This window comes from Prionailurus viverrinus, chromosome D1 (assembly GCF_022837055.1).
Source record: "Prionailurus viverrinus isolate Anna chromosome D1, UM_Priviv_1.0, whole genome shotgun sequence".
Lineage (NCBI taxonomy): Eukaryota > Metazoa > Chordata > Mammalia > Carnivora > Felidae > Prionailurus > Prionailurus viverrinus.
Genome location: NC_062570.1, coordinates 57,783,757 through 57,795,760, shown reverse-complemented (window position 1 = coordinate 57,795,760; position 12,004 = coordinate 57,783,757). Strand labels below are relative to the sequence as shown.

Sequence of the window (12,004 nt, the reverse complement as noted above, 5' to 3'; positions counted from 1 at the left end):
TATAGCTTAGTTCATAAGAAGAAAAGGGAAAACTCCAGGCAATGGGAAAAAAGGAAAGAATTGAACACCAGAGCGATGAGGCTGTGAGCTAATGCTGTGACTGCCTGGGGTTTGGGAACTATTTCCCTGGTTCTTGAGTTGTAACACCCATGTGGAAGGCAGGAAATTTGAGACCTGAGACTCCCTCCCACCCCTTGTGATCAGTAGAATTACAGTATAGAGGCTCTGCCCACTATTCTAGAAAGGTGATGAGGAAGCATGCCTATTCTTCTGGGTATGAAAACACTTTCAAATCTGAGGTCTAAATTAACACAGAAGTTGCTCCCCATCAGCGAAACTCCTGAGGATTCTAAAGAAATTAAAAAAACAATACCAAAAACTAATCTGAGTGATCCTCCCACAGTCCAAGCCATAAAAAAGATTCTATCCATAGCCTATATCCATAGCTTTCATAAACTCACCATAAAAATTTATAAAACATGACAAAAAGCTCCTGGCCTTTCTCCTTGCCCATTTCTTCTTGCCCTTGTATATGGATGTGATGCCTAGAGTTACAACCATTATATGATGTCCACACTGGCGAGAAAGGCCAAAAAACTGCAGAGATGCCAGGCCCAACAACACTGAGCTACAGAACCCTATCAGTAGCCACCTACCTTTGGACTTTATGTGTGAAAAATAAACTCCTATCAGCTTAAACCATTTTCGTGGGTTTTCTGAATCTACAGCAGAAAGTATCCGTATGTGATTCAGTAACAGAAGAATCCATGCAACAAAGTATACCCAGGAACAAACTTCAAAAGAAATATGAAAAATCTATCAAAAATATTTAAGGGGGGCCTGAGTCAGTTAAGTGTCTGACTCTTGGTTTCAGCTCAGGTCATGATCTCACAGTTTTGTGGGTTCAAGCCTCACACCGGGTTCTGTGCTGACAGCATGGAATCTGCTTGGGACTCTCTCCCTTCCTCCCTTTCAGCCCCTCTCCCACTTGCCCTGTCTCTCTCAAAATAAATAGACAAATTTAAAAAAATATTTAAAATGTTACTAGAGTATATAATAGAAGTCTTGAAAGAACAGAAAGATACATCCTGTTCATGAATAAAGAGACTCAATAAAAATTGTAAAAACATTGAAGCTGCCTAAATTAATCTACAAATGAAATATGATACCAATAAAAATGTCAAAATAATTTTTTCCCAAGTGGAAAAAACATAATTCCATGCATGGAATATATAAATAAAGTCAAAAGGCAAATGATGATATGGGGGAAAATACCTGCAAAACAGATGACCAAGAGCTATTTTTCACATATAAAGAGTTCCCAAAAATCACTAAGAAGAAGAGCAATTACCCAAGAGAAAAAAGTACAAAACCTTTAACAGACTTCTCAGGAAATGGAACACAAATATGTAAATAAGTGAAAAGATGCTCAACCTCACTCACAGAACAGGTGCAGATTAAACCTAACATTTTCACCTGATTGGTAAAGACCAAAAAGTTTGATAATATGAAAGGTATACATTGTTAGTGAGAGTATCAATTGGTACAACCACCTTGAGTAGAGAATGACAAATTTTCTTTCATATCCCTTTGACTCAAAAATTTCACTTTCAGAATTTATCCTATAGATCAACAGTGTCATAGAAATATAAAGTCAGCCACAAATGCAAGCCCACTTATGTAATTTTAAATTTTCTAGTAACCACATTAAAAAAGAGAAAAAGGAAGAGGTAAAATTAACTGTAATATGCTTTATATAACCCAATATATCCAAAATATTATCATTTCAACATATAATCAATATAAAATTAATTAAACATCTTACATTCTTTTTTCCTACTATGCCTTTGAAATCCGGTGTGTATTTTACACTTTCAGTGTATCTTAGTTCATACTAGTCGTATTTTAAATGTTCAAAAGCCATAGGTGGCTAGTGGCTACAATATTGGACAATGCAGCTATAAGATGATAAGAATAAAAGCAATTGGGGCACTGGGGTGGCTCAGTCGGTTGAGGGCCCAATTTCGGCTCAGGGCATGATCTCATGGTTCACAGGTTCGATCTCTGCATTGGGCTCTGCACTAACAGTGTGGAGCCTGCTTGGGGTTCTCTGTCTCCCTCTCTCTCTGTTCACCCCCATTCATGCTCTCTCTCTCTCTAATACATAAACATTAAAAATTAAAAAAAAAAAAAGAATAGATGCAACAGCTAACATTTATTGAGCATTTATTGGAGCCAGACACTATACTAGGCATTTTGCATGCAGTATCTCCTTTAATCATCACTCTTACCCTATGACATTGGTTCTATTATTCCCCCTAGTTTGCAGATGGGGAAACTAAAGCACAGAGAAAAGAACTTGCCTGGGGTCACAAAGCTTCTGAGTGGCAGAGGCAGGTTTTAAACCCAACCCATAGTCTTAACCCCTATTCTAAATAGATCTACCCTATGACCCAGCAATAGCACTGCTAGGGATACAGGAGTGCTGATGCACAGCGGCACTTGTACCCCAATGTTTATAGCAGCACTTTCAACAATAGCCAAATTATGGAAAGAGTCTAAATGTTCATCAACTGATGAACGGATAAAGAAATTGTGGTTTATATACACAATGGAATACTACTTGGCAATGAGAAAGAATGAAATATGGCCTTTTGTAGCAATGTGGATGGAACTGGAGAGTGTTATGCTAAGTGAAATAAGTCATACAGAGCAAGACAGATACCATATGTTTTCACTCTTCCTGAGAAACTTAACAGAAGACCATGGGGGAGGGGAAGGAAAAAAAAAAAGTTAGAGAGGGAGGGGGGCAAACCATAAGAGACTCTTAAAAACTGAGAACAAACTGAGGGTTGATGGGGGGTGGGAGGGAGGAAAAGTGGGTGATGGGCATTGAGGAGGGCACCTGTTGGGATGAACACTGGGTGTTGTATGGAAACCAATTTGACAATAAATTTCGTATTAAAAAAAAAACAACTATTCTATACTGACTATGCAAATCTACTTAAACATATGAACAAAGACATATGTAGAACATTCTTTGTAGCACTGTTTATGAGTAGCAGAAGATCAGAAACAAATGAAATGTTCCTCAACAGAGGACTGGTCAAATAAACCAGGATTCGTTTATACAGATTTTTAAAGAGGAATGAGGCAGACCTATCTACCTATCAATTGATCAACTGAGAGAATGATCTCTAAGACTGTTTCATGCTGTTGTGTGAAAAACAGCAAGGTGTAGAACACTATATAGTACTCGCCCATTTATGGAAAAAAATGTGGGAGTGACACTCTCCCATTTATGGAAAAAAACGTGGGAGTGACAAATACATATATAATTATACACGCATAGACAATCTCTGGGAGGAAACAAAACCAGAAACAATATTTGCTTCTGAATAGAGGTACTGGGGGAAAGAAATGGGAGAGGTACTTTTGGCTGTTTAACTTTTTACACTGTTTAACTTTTATCCTTTTTATATCGTGCTTATATTTTAAGGAAAAAAATCTTTGAGGCTCTACTATGTGACAAATACGTTCACCAGGAATGACTACCATAATAGGTGAAGTCCTTCCACCCCTGAGCTTATATTGGGGAAGAGGGTTGGGGAAGGTCAAACAAGTCAATAAAGAAGCAATTCATCCTAAAGAAAGCAGATAATCAGAGACAGTGATAAGTTCTGTAAAGGAAATAAACAAGATGATGAGAAAGTCACTGAGGGAAGTCACTTCAGATAAGATGGCTTGGGAAGGTCTCTTCAAGGAAATAACATGTGGGCAGGAATCTGAAGGATGAAAATAAGCAAATCTGCAAGATTAAGGAAGAGCAATCCAAGCAGAGGAAAAAATAATTACAAAGGCTCAGAGGTGGGAAAGGCTTTGGTATACTGGAGGACCAAAGGAACAGAAAGAAACAGTAGTGTGAGTGGAATGTAGTGAACACAGGAGAGGAATGAATGAAATGAGGTTGAAGAGGTAGGCAGGAGACAGAGTCCTGGAAACCCCAAGGTAAGGAGTGTGGATTTTATTTGAAGAGTGAGAAGCCACTGGAGAATTTTAAGAAGGAAAGTAACATGACCTTTTCATATTAAAAAAAAATCATCTGCTTGCTTGGTGGAAAATGGATTTCAGGGAGAACAACGGGACCAGAAAGAGACCAGATAGGATGCCATAGTTCTGACATAAGATAAAAGTGCTTGACGACGGTGGAGGTAGAAGTGAGCAGAGCAAATATATTCAACATACATTTTATTTTATTATTATTTTTTAAAGTGTGTTTATTTATTTTTTACTTATTTAGAGAGAGTGGCGGATGGGTAGAGAGATAGGGAGAGAGAGAATCCCAAGCAGGCTCCATGCTCAGCTCGGAGCAGACCCTTTCCTGACTGTGAGATCACAACCTGAGCCAAAACCAAGAGTCGGACGCTCAACCAACTGAGCCACCCAGGCACCCCTCAACATACATTTTAAATGTAGAATCTGTAGAATCTTTTAGTGGGTTAAATGTTAGGAGTGAAGGAAAAGGAATAATCAAGAATAATTTTGGGGGGCGCTGGTTGGGCACCTGGGTGGGGGATAGGATCAGCTCCATGCTAAGTGTGGAGCCTGGTTGGGATTCCCTCCTTCTCTCTCAGCCCTTCTCCTGCTCATGAGCACATGGCATGCACTCTCTCTCTCTCAGTAAATAAATAAATAAATAAATAAATAAATAAATAAATAAATAATTTTTGGTCTTTGTTTGGGTGGGTGATAATGTCAATTTACAGAGGTGGGGAAGATTCAGGGAGGAACAAATTTGGGTGTGCATGTGACAGGTTGCGGGGGAATTAAGACCTCTATTTGAGAGACACTAATTCTGAAATGTCTATTAGACATCCCAATGGATATCAGGTAGATAGCTGGATTTAGAAATCTGATCTGATGCTCAGAGGAGAGATCTGGGTTTTCAGCTCTCTTTGACAGTTGACTTCTCCTTCCTTGCAACTCTCTTCTTATCCCTTTGGTTTTTATGGCACTAATCTCCCCTGGTCTATCCTCTATCTCCAGCTCTTCTTTCTGCCTTCCTTAAAGTTGATGTTCCCTGGGGATCCCTTTTGTACCTATTTTTACTATATACTGTCTCTGGGCCACTCACCCAACTAAAAGACTTCCAAATATTCTTATATGTTCTAATATGTATGATAACCCCCAAATCTGTAACTTTAACCTTAGATTTCTCCCCAGAGAAGATCCATATACATCCAGTCACCTACCGGATGTTGCTACCTGGTTGGCCCACAAAGACCTCAAACTTAATATGTCCCAAACTGAATTAATCATGCTTCTTCTCTGCCTCTGTGCATAGTAACACTACCCATTTAGCTGGCCAGGGCCAAAATCATAGATTAGTACTAAATCTTCTTTTCCCTAATAAAACAGAGTTCAGTGTACCTGAAGACCTCCCATACAAGAAGAAAAACAAATATAAGATCATGCACTCATCACCCAGGAGCCCCTAACACTGGCTCAATACTGTGTTGTACCCTCTCTTTGCTGCTCTTCACCCCTCTCTGCCCTGCTTTCTGCCATGGAGGCTGACACATCAAATGGATCCTATAGCCAACAGGGAGTCCCAGTAGAAGGTTGGAGGAAAAGGAGAGTGAGATAAAGGTACTGTTCCTCTGGCTTTCCTCCTGCAAACTCCCATTCATTCTTTAAGTTCTCAGTTCTCAGTATGACTTTGTTTCTAAAATGTAGACAGGGTGGGTTTGAGATAGGATGGGGAAATCAAAGGCAGTAGAATACTAGAAGTAAAAAGACCACTGAAGAGATTTTTGTAGCAGTACACGTTGAGAAGTAATAGGGCCATTAGGGAAACCCATCCTTCAAGGGCTGGCCTTCATGTTTTTATATTCCTGTCCCCAACATCTAACCCTGCTCCTCAGTGATGAAAATATAACTCAGCACATACTATTTAAATAAAATAAGAACTATACAATAAGCAAAGATCAAGAGTCCAAGGTTTACCTTGTACCCGTTGTCTTCTTTGCGGTTGTGAGAAGCAGTAATCATCACACCTGCAACTGCTTTGAGCTCCTGGACCGCATATGGCTGAAAAAACAGTCACACCATAATTCCATTTTGCTTTCCACCTACTTACACATTTGACATAGGAATAACTTTGAGTAACAGGAGAAGACATTAAGACAGAAATAGGCTAAAACTTGTTATCTTGTTATAGATCAAATTCTTTGGTGGTTCAACACATGCTTGTTGAATGAAAATAAACTCAGTGTAAACTTTGTTTCCCTTCCTTTGGTTTTTCATGTCACTTAATATAGAACTGTAAGCATGACAAATATTTGAATCCTGGTTGATTTAAGAAATTTAATTTGCAGCAACAAACTGTACAATCAATAATATAAAACACTTACTACAAAAGGCGTAGGAACATATCTTGAAAAAAGGTACACAGGAACATCTTTGGCCAATAAGACTGCAGCAGTGAGTTTAGCAAGTCTAAAAAAAAAATTGAGGGAGATTTCACTCAGTCCTTAGCTTATCATAGATTTTAAAACCTAACCTTCTACAAGATAAATGTTTCATATTGGAATTATTCTGAACATATAGTAGCCTAATATAACCAATTCTTATAATCAGCAGTTAAACTTCATGCTCCAACTTAAAAATGTTAAATAAATAAGGTTTTTTAAAAAGGAAGTTAATAAGAAACAGAACTGATCTTTTAATTTCCTCCTTTTTCCTTAATCATCTTTTGATGGCTCCTTTACTAAGAAATAAAACCTGAAAAGGGCAAAAAGAATGCAGGAAAGTGAAATAAGAGACTCTGATAAACACAATTGCATAGTAACCCCTGAAAAAAAGTATCACTATCTCATGACTATGTGTGAAAATCACCTAAAACTAATTAAATGGGATTACAATGAGAGAATACAATTTATTTAATCACTCCTACCTGGTGCTTTTGCCAAAGTATTAAAATCATAACATAAACTATGATTCCATTCTAAATACTAACTCTAAATATTTAAAAATTTTAATCCTGCCTGTAAAACCTAAGGGTTCTTTTTAAAATGCTTCTATTTCATCTCTAAAATAAACATCAGCATGTGATCACATTTCTATTTGACAGTTTCCTGTTTCAGAAATCCTACTGTTAATTTTTTTTTTTAAGGCTATCGCAATCCAACTTAATCTCTGAAACAATTAACGCTGTACCTCTGGCTGCTGCAGCTGCTAGTTACTTGACCCCGGGTGTCATACCCGACGACAAAGCCTCTCTGCTTGAAGTCTGAGAAGCATCTCTCAAGGTATTTGTACATTCCCTGGAGCAGATAAACACAAAAGATTAGTTCCTGATTAATACCTGCATTTTCCGCAACTTAAAATCTATTATTTTTATGTGTAGTGGTCAGTTTATCGGCTCATAGGGAACCGGCTTCCGCCTTCATACTCATGTTTACCGATTTGGGAACAATACTGTTCAAGCCTCAAATGTGAGATGACAAACATTTATTTCCTGGAATTTCAGACTCATTTAATACCACAGAAATATCAATTAAGTAACTATTAAATCCAATATGATACATAAAACATTAGGGGAAAACGAGGGGACAAGAGAGTCAGTATGCTAAGAAAAAAATACTGTCAGAAGACCCAAAAGAAATTGTTTCTTGTCTTAAGGCTCTAGAGAACAGAATTTTGACCATATTTGGCCTTGCTAAATCATAAGACTGAAGCCAACCAAAATATTTGACCTATTTATGACACAAACATTTTAAATCAGCAACATAAACCTTCATCAGAACATTTCTTAAGATGGCTGATCCCGTTCTTAATTCCTTAGTTTTAAAATCTCACAGAAAGAAAATCTCATAAAGTAGGAAAATATGCAGTCACTGGTGACAAAAAAAGAAGCGAAGCACTGAATACTGAAAATATCACAACGATAAACTAAAACCATTTAACTAACTTATGGTTTGATAACTTCAATAAATGCTTTCATCTCTGAAAATAACACTTCATATTTTATAGTCCTTTAAAACCATTATCAAAAGTGTTGCCACATTTAATCCTCATGACCCCAAAAAGAAAGAATGCAGATACCTTTTCTATTTTTGTCTTTCAATATCTCTTCAAAAAAAGAGGTGACAGAGTAAGACTGAAGCTCCATTTAATGAATTGCCCAAGGCGATTCATTCAACTAAAACTAAATTATCCTAATTTATTGAAGTACTGGATGGCTGGCACTGCTAAGTAACTATGTGGCAGCACCAAATGAAGCCCCAGGGACCTCTGGTCCCTTTTAATGGCTCTTTCAAGTGTAATTATTCTTTTCAACCTGCTCCTCAAAGAGGATTTCAATTACCTCCATTTTGACCTTAGGCTCTAATTTCCTAATTGATTAAGTTCTTTTTCCCAGCTAATCTCTTAACTCAGCAAAGATGCTGGCAAAGCATCTCCTTATGGAAACTGTAACTGTGAGTACCCTGAGCCAGCAAGACCCACATGATTGACTACAAGACTATGAGCGACTTGACCTTCACTGCCCACCTGCAAGTACCTCCCTACCTTTGTCCCACATTTTCCTTATACAAACCTGGAATTATTTTCAGCACTTTGGAGGCAGTCTTTGAGATGCTAGTCTGCTGTCTTCCTGGTGTTGGTATCACTGATATAAATTCCTGTCTTGTTTCACCACCACCCCACTCTCTTTGGATTTTGTCATTGGCAAGTGGTCAAATCTGGTTTGTTTGGGACCCCAAGAGCCAGGTGCTCTTGCCCCCCATCCACGGGTTACATTCCCTATGAATGTGTGTGTGTGTGTGTGTGTGTGTGTGTGTGTGTGTGTAAGTGCACACATGTGCATGCTTAATATAGCCCACGTTGACTAGTTTCCCCAATTTATATATAATAACGATGCTATCCTAAAACCTCACAGAACATCCTATTATTCTCTGGTATAAATATCTGTCTTATCCCCCTTTATCTAGACTCTGAAAAGGGCTAGGGCTTAAGTATTAGATTCCATTTGGCTTTTCCCTTTCACACAATGGAATCTCAACTCCAGTAAAAATTTACACTTCTATAGAAATTTATTTTCAAACACCTCCTCCACCCCTTTTTATAAAGTCAAGGAATCTTCATTTAAAATGAAAGCTTATGAGGAAACCAATATATTAAAAAGAGTGAACTGATGAATTTTGGGGTGAGGAGAAGAAAGGGGTCTGGGATGGGGGAAGTGGCACGTATCCTACCCATGTAGTCTAGTCATCTTATCATCCCTTCTACTCCATCCTCTGCACTAGCCTTTGCCTTTGGAGAATTCCCTCAGAACAAAGCTAAGGATGATTTACTGTTTGACAGTATTGATTAGAATTATGCCTACTGAGCAATTCTCTAGTCCAGAACTATTTTTAGTATATTCTAAATGCATTTTGGCTTCAAAAGTATAGTTCCTTGAAGCAGTGAGAATGTTTCACTAGAAAAAGAAGTAATTTGTTTCTAGGGTAAGTTGTATAAAATGGGGAGACATAAATTGTATCACATCACACACTGTCTTAAAGAACTCTCAAATGGATATAGAAAACCATGTTTAAGGGAAATATTTTCAACTAAACTTTCCAAATATTCTGGTTAACCTTTATCAATGGCCATATGCCAAAATGAGTAATTCTCTTTTTCCTAAATTTGTTTCTTTATGTTAATTGGAAATCTCAATATCTGTGTCCTGATTTCAAATGCAAAGTAACTGTCAAGATTTCAAATGCAACGTAAATGCCAAGAAGTTGACAATGGTAATCATAAGAACTCTTAATCAGAAAGTTAGTTTGTGACCTTGAAGATACAGAAATGACTTATAAGATAAATTCTGTGCAAGAGCAAAGGTTAGCATTTGTTCCAAGGTTTTTTAACTTACAAGAAGGTACCTTCCTAGACATAAAGTTTGTTTTTGTTTTAGAAAGCCTACCTAATTTATAAAGCAAAAAATAGAGTGATAAAAAGTATACATAATACTTTATAATACCTACCTGTGTTGACTGTATTACTGTAAGGTCATTAATATAGCAAAATCCTGCCCCCATAGCAGAACGAAGTCCCGCCGTCCCAAAAGTCATTCGGCAACAAAGACGATCTCGTAGCTCCTTGTTCATCCCATTCCGTAACAGATTTTCAATTTGCTCTTTTGTTTTGGGATTCTATAAAAAAGTATTAAGACTTAATCAGGATCACAAGCAGAGTCCTGATATGAAGCCCTTCTGAGGAGCCAGTAAATATTGTGCATATTTCACAAGGTTCTAAATATAAGTTCCACAGTGCTACTTATCAATATTAGTATGTATAATAAAACAATACCTGTCATCTACGGAGCCCCCCAAAGAACCAGACCCTTACCGAAGGTAATGCACATATCTCTAATTGTCATAGCATTTTTGGTAATACTACTCAAGAATTTTTTAACAAATTGATAAACTTAAGAGCTATGGAACCCAAATAAGCCTCCTAGTCAAAAACAACATTAAGTAAGTTAGAGTCTGTCTTAAGTTTTAAAAGAAATAAGGAACCTATTGGATAAAAGCCATCAACACATGCCTACCAATTACTTCCTAAACCTCTGTGATTCAAAATGACCAGGTAAGCCTTCTGCTCTTTAAAGTCACAGAAAACCATTCAATGTATCTACAGTAAAGGTGATCATAAAAAGGTCTTAGATGTTAAATGTGGACTTGGTTAAGAATAAGAATGAAAATTCAGTCCAAGCTTGGCTTGTGAGGCAGGACATGCCAACATCTATACTTTAGGATTATGTATTTCATTATCACATCCATTAACTTATTTTCATAAAGCTCATGGATACTCTTGACTGAACTATTACTTTACAAGCAAGTTTCAAATGGAAGTGCAATTATAATAAGAATAAAATTTGAATGGAATTTTCTAGTATTTTCCTTATAAGAGAAAGAGTCAAATATTATGAAAATAAGGTGAACCACAACTTCTCCCTTCCATACTATATATAGTATGGATTTAGTCCATACTAACAGCTTAGATCTTCTATGTCTATGGCCTATACAATGATAACAAATATTCAGAATGATAAACCAAGGCACCTATAAGGTGCTAAATATTAGAACAGATTTGTACTTGCAAAGAAATAAAAACATATTAATATATAATTTAAACAAAAAGGTTTTCTGGGGGCACCTGGGTGGCTCAGTTGGTTGAGCATCCGACTTCAGCTCAGGTCATGATCTCACAGCTCATGAGTTCGAGACCTGCATTGGGCTCTGTGCTGACAGCTCAGAGCCTGAAGCGTACTTTGGATTCTGTGTCTGTCTCTCTCTCTGCCCCTAACCCACTCGCATTCTGTCTCTGTCTCTCTCAAAAATAAATAAACATTAAAAAAAAAATTTAAACAAAAAGCTTTTCTGGTTATAGTGGAATTAAAGTAACCAGAGTACATGCCACAAACTAATGAGAAGCCATGGAAATTCTGATTAACTGAAATTATAATCAGCTAAAAATGGATATAAATTTATATATATGTGTGTGTATGTATGTATATGTATATACATATGTATATGTGTATGTATATACACGTATAATGACCTTAGCTCACGAAATCTCCATTTTATAAATGGCACACACTAACAAATACACAGCCTACATAAAACTATGAATAGCTATTAAGAGGAGAATCTAAACAATAAGACTAACTGGGCTACTCTATATTCTCCCAATGTTTAAGATGCTACCAGATTTGATACAAAGGTCAAAGAGACTTGAAGATGGCTAACATTTAAAAATAGGTGTAAGAATGGCAAAATTGAAGACTAAAAAGTTTCAGTTCTGTAGAGGGTATATGGCAGTGTCATACAGTTAGTGCCATAGAAATTGAGATAGTCTAGGGCACCTGGCTGGCTCAGTCGGAAGAGCATGTGACTCTTGACCTTGGGTCATGAGTTTGAGCCCCACGTTGGGTGTAGAGATTACTAAAAATAAA

The 12,004-nt window shown here is 37.2% G+C and overlaps 1 protein-coding gene across 1 annotated transcript in view; it reads right to left on the bottom strand.

Annotated features, from left to right (window-relative positions):
- Positions 1 to 12,004, bottom strand: part of PGM2L1 (phosphoglucomutase 2 like 1) — a 50,352-nt gene that overhangs the window by 19,772 nt on the left and 18,576 nt on the right. The window contains exons 2-5 of the mRNA XM_047879361.1: positions 10,032 to 10,199; positions 7,219 to 7,325; positions 6,414 to 6,498; positions 6,007 to 6,090 (exon numbers count right to left, since the gene is read on the bottom strand). Of these exons, the coding sequence (XP_047735317.1) occupies positions 6,007 to 6,090; positions 6,414 to 6,498; positions 7,219 to 7,325; positions 10,032 to 10,199 (444 nt within the window). The remainder of the gene's footprint in view (positions 1 to 6,006; positions 6,091 to 6,413; positions 6,499 to 7,218; positions 7,326 to 10,031; positions 10,200 to 12,004) is intronic.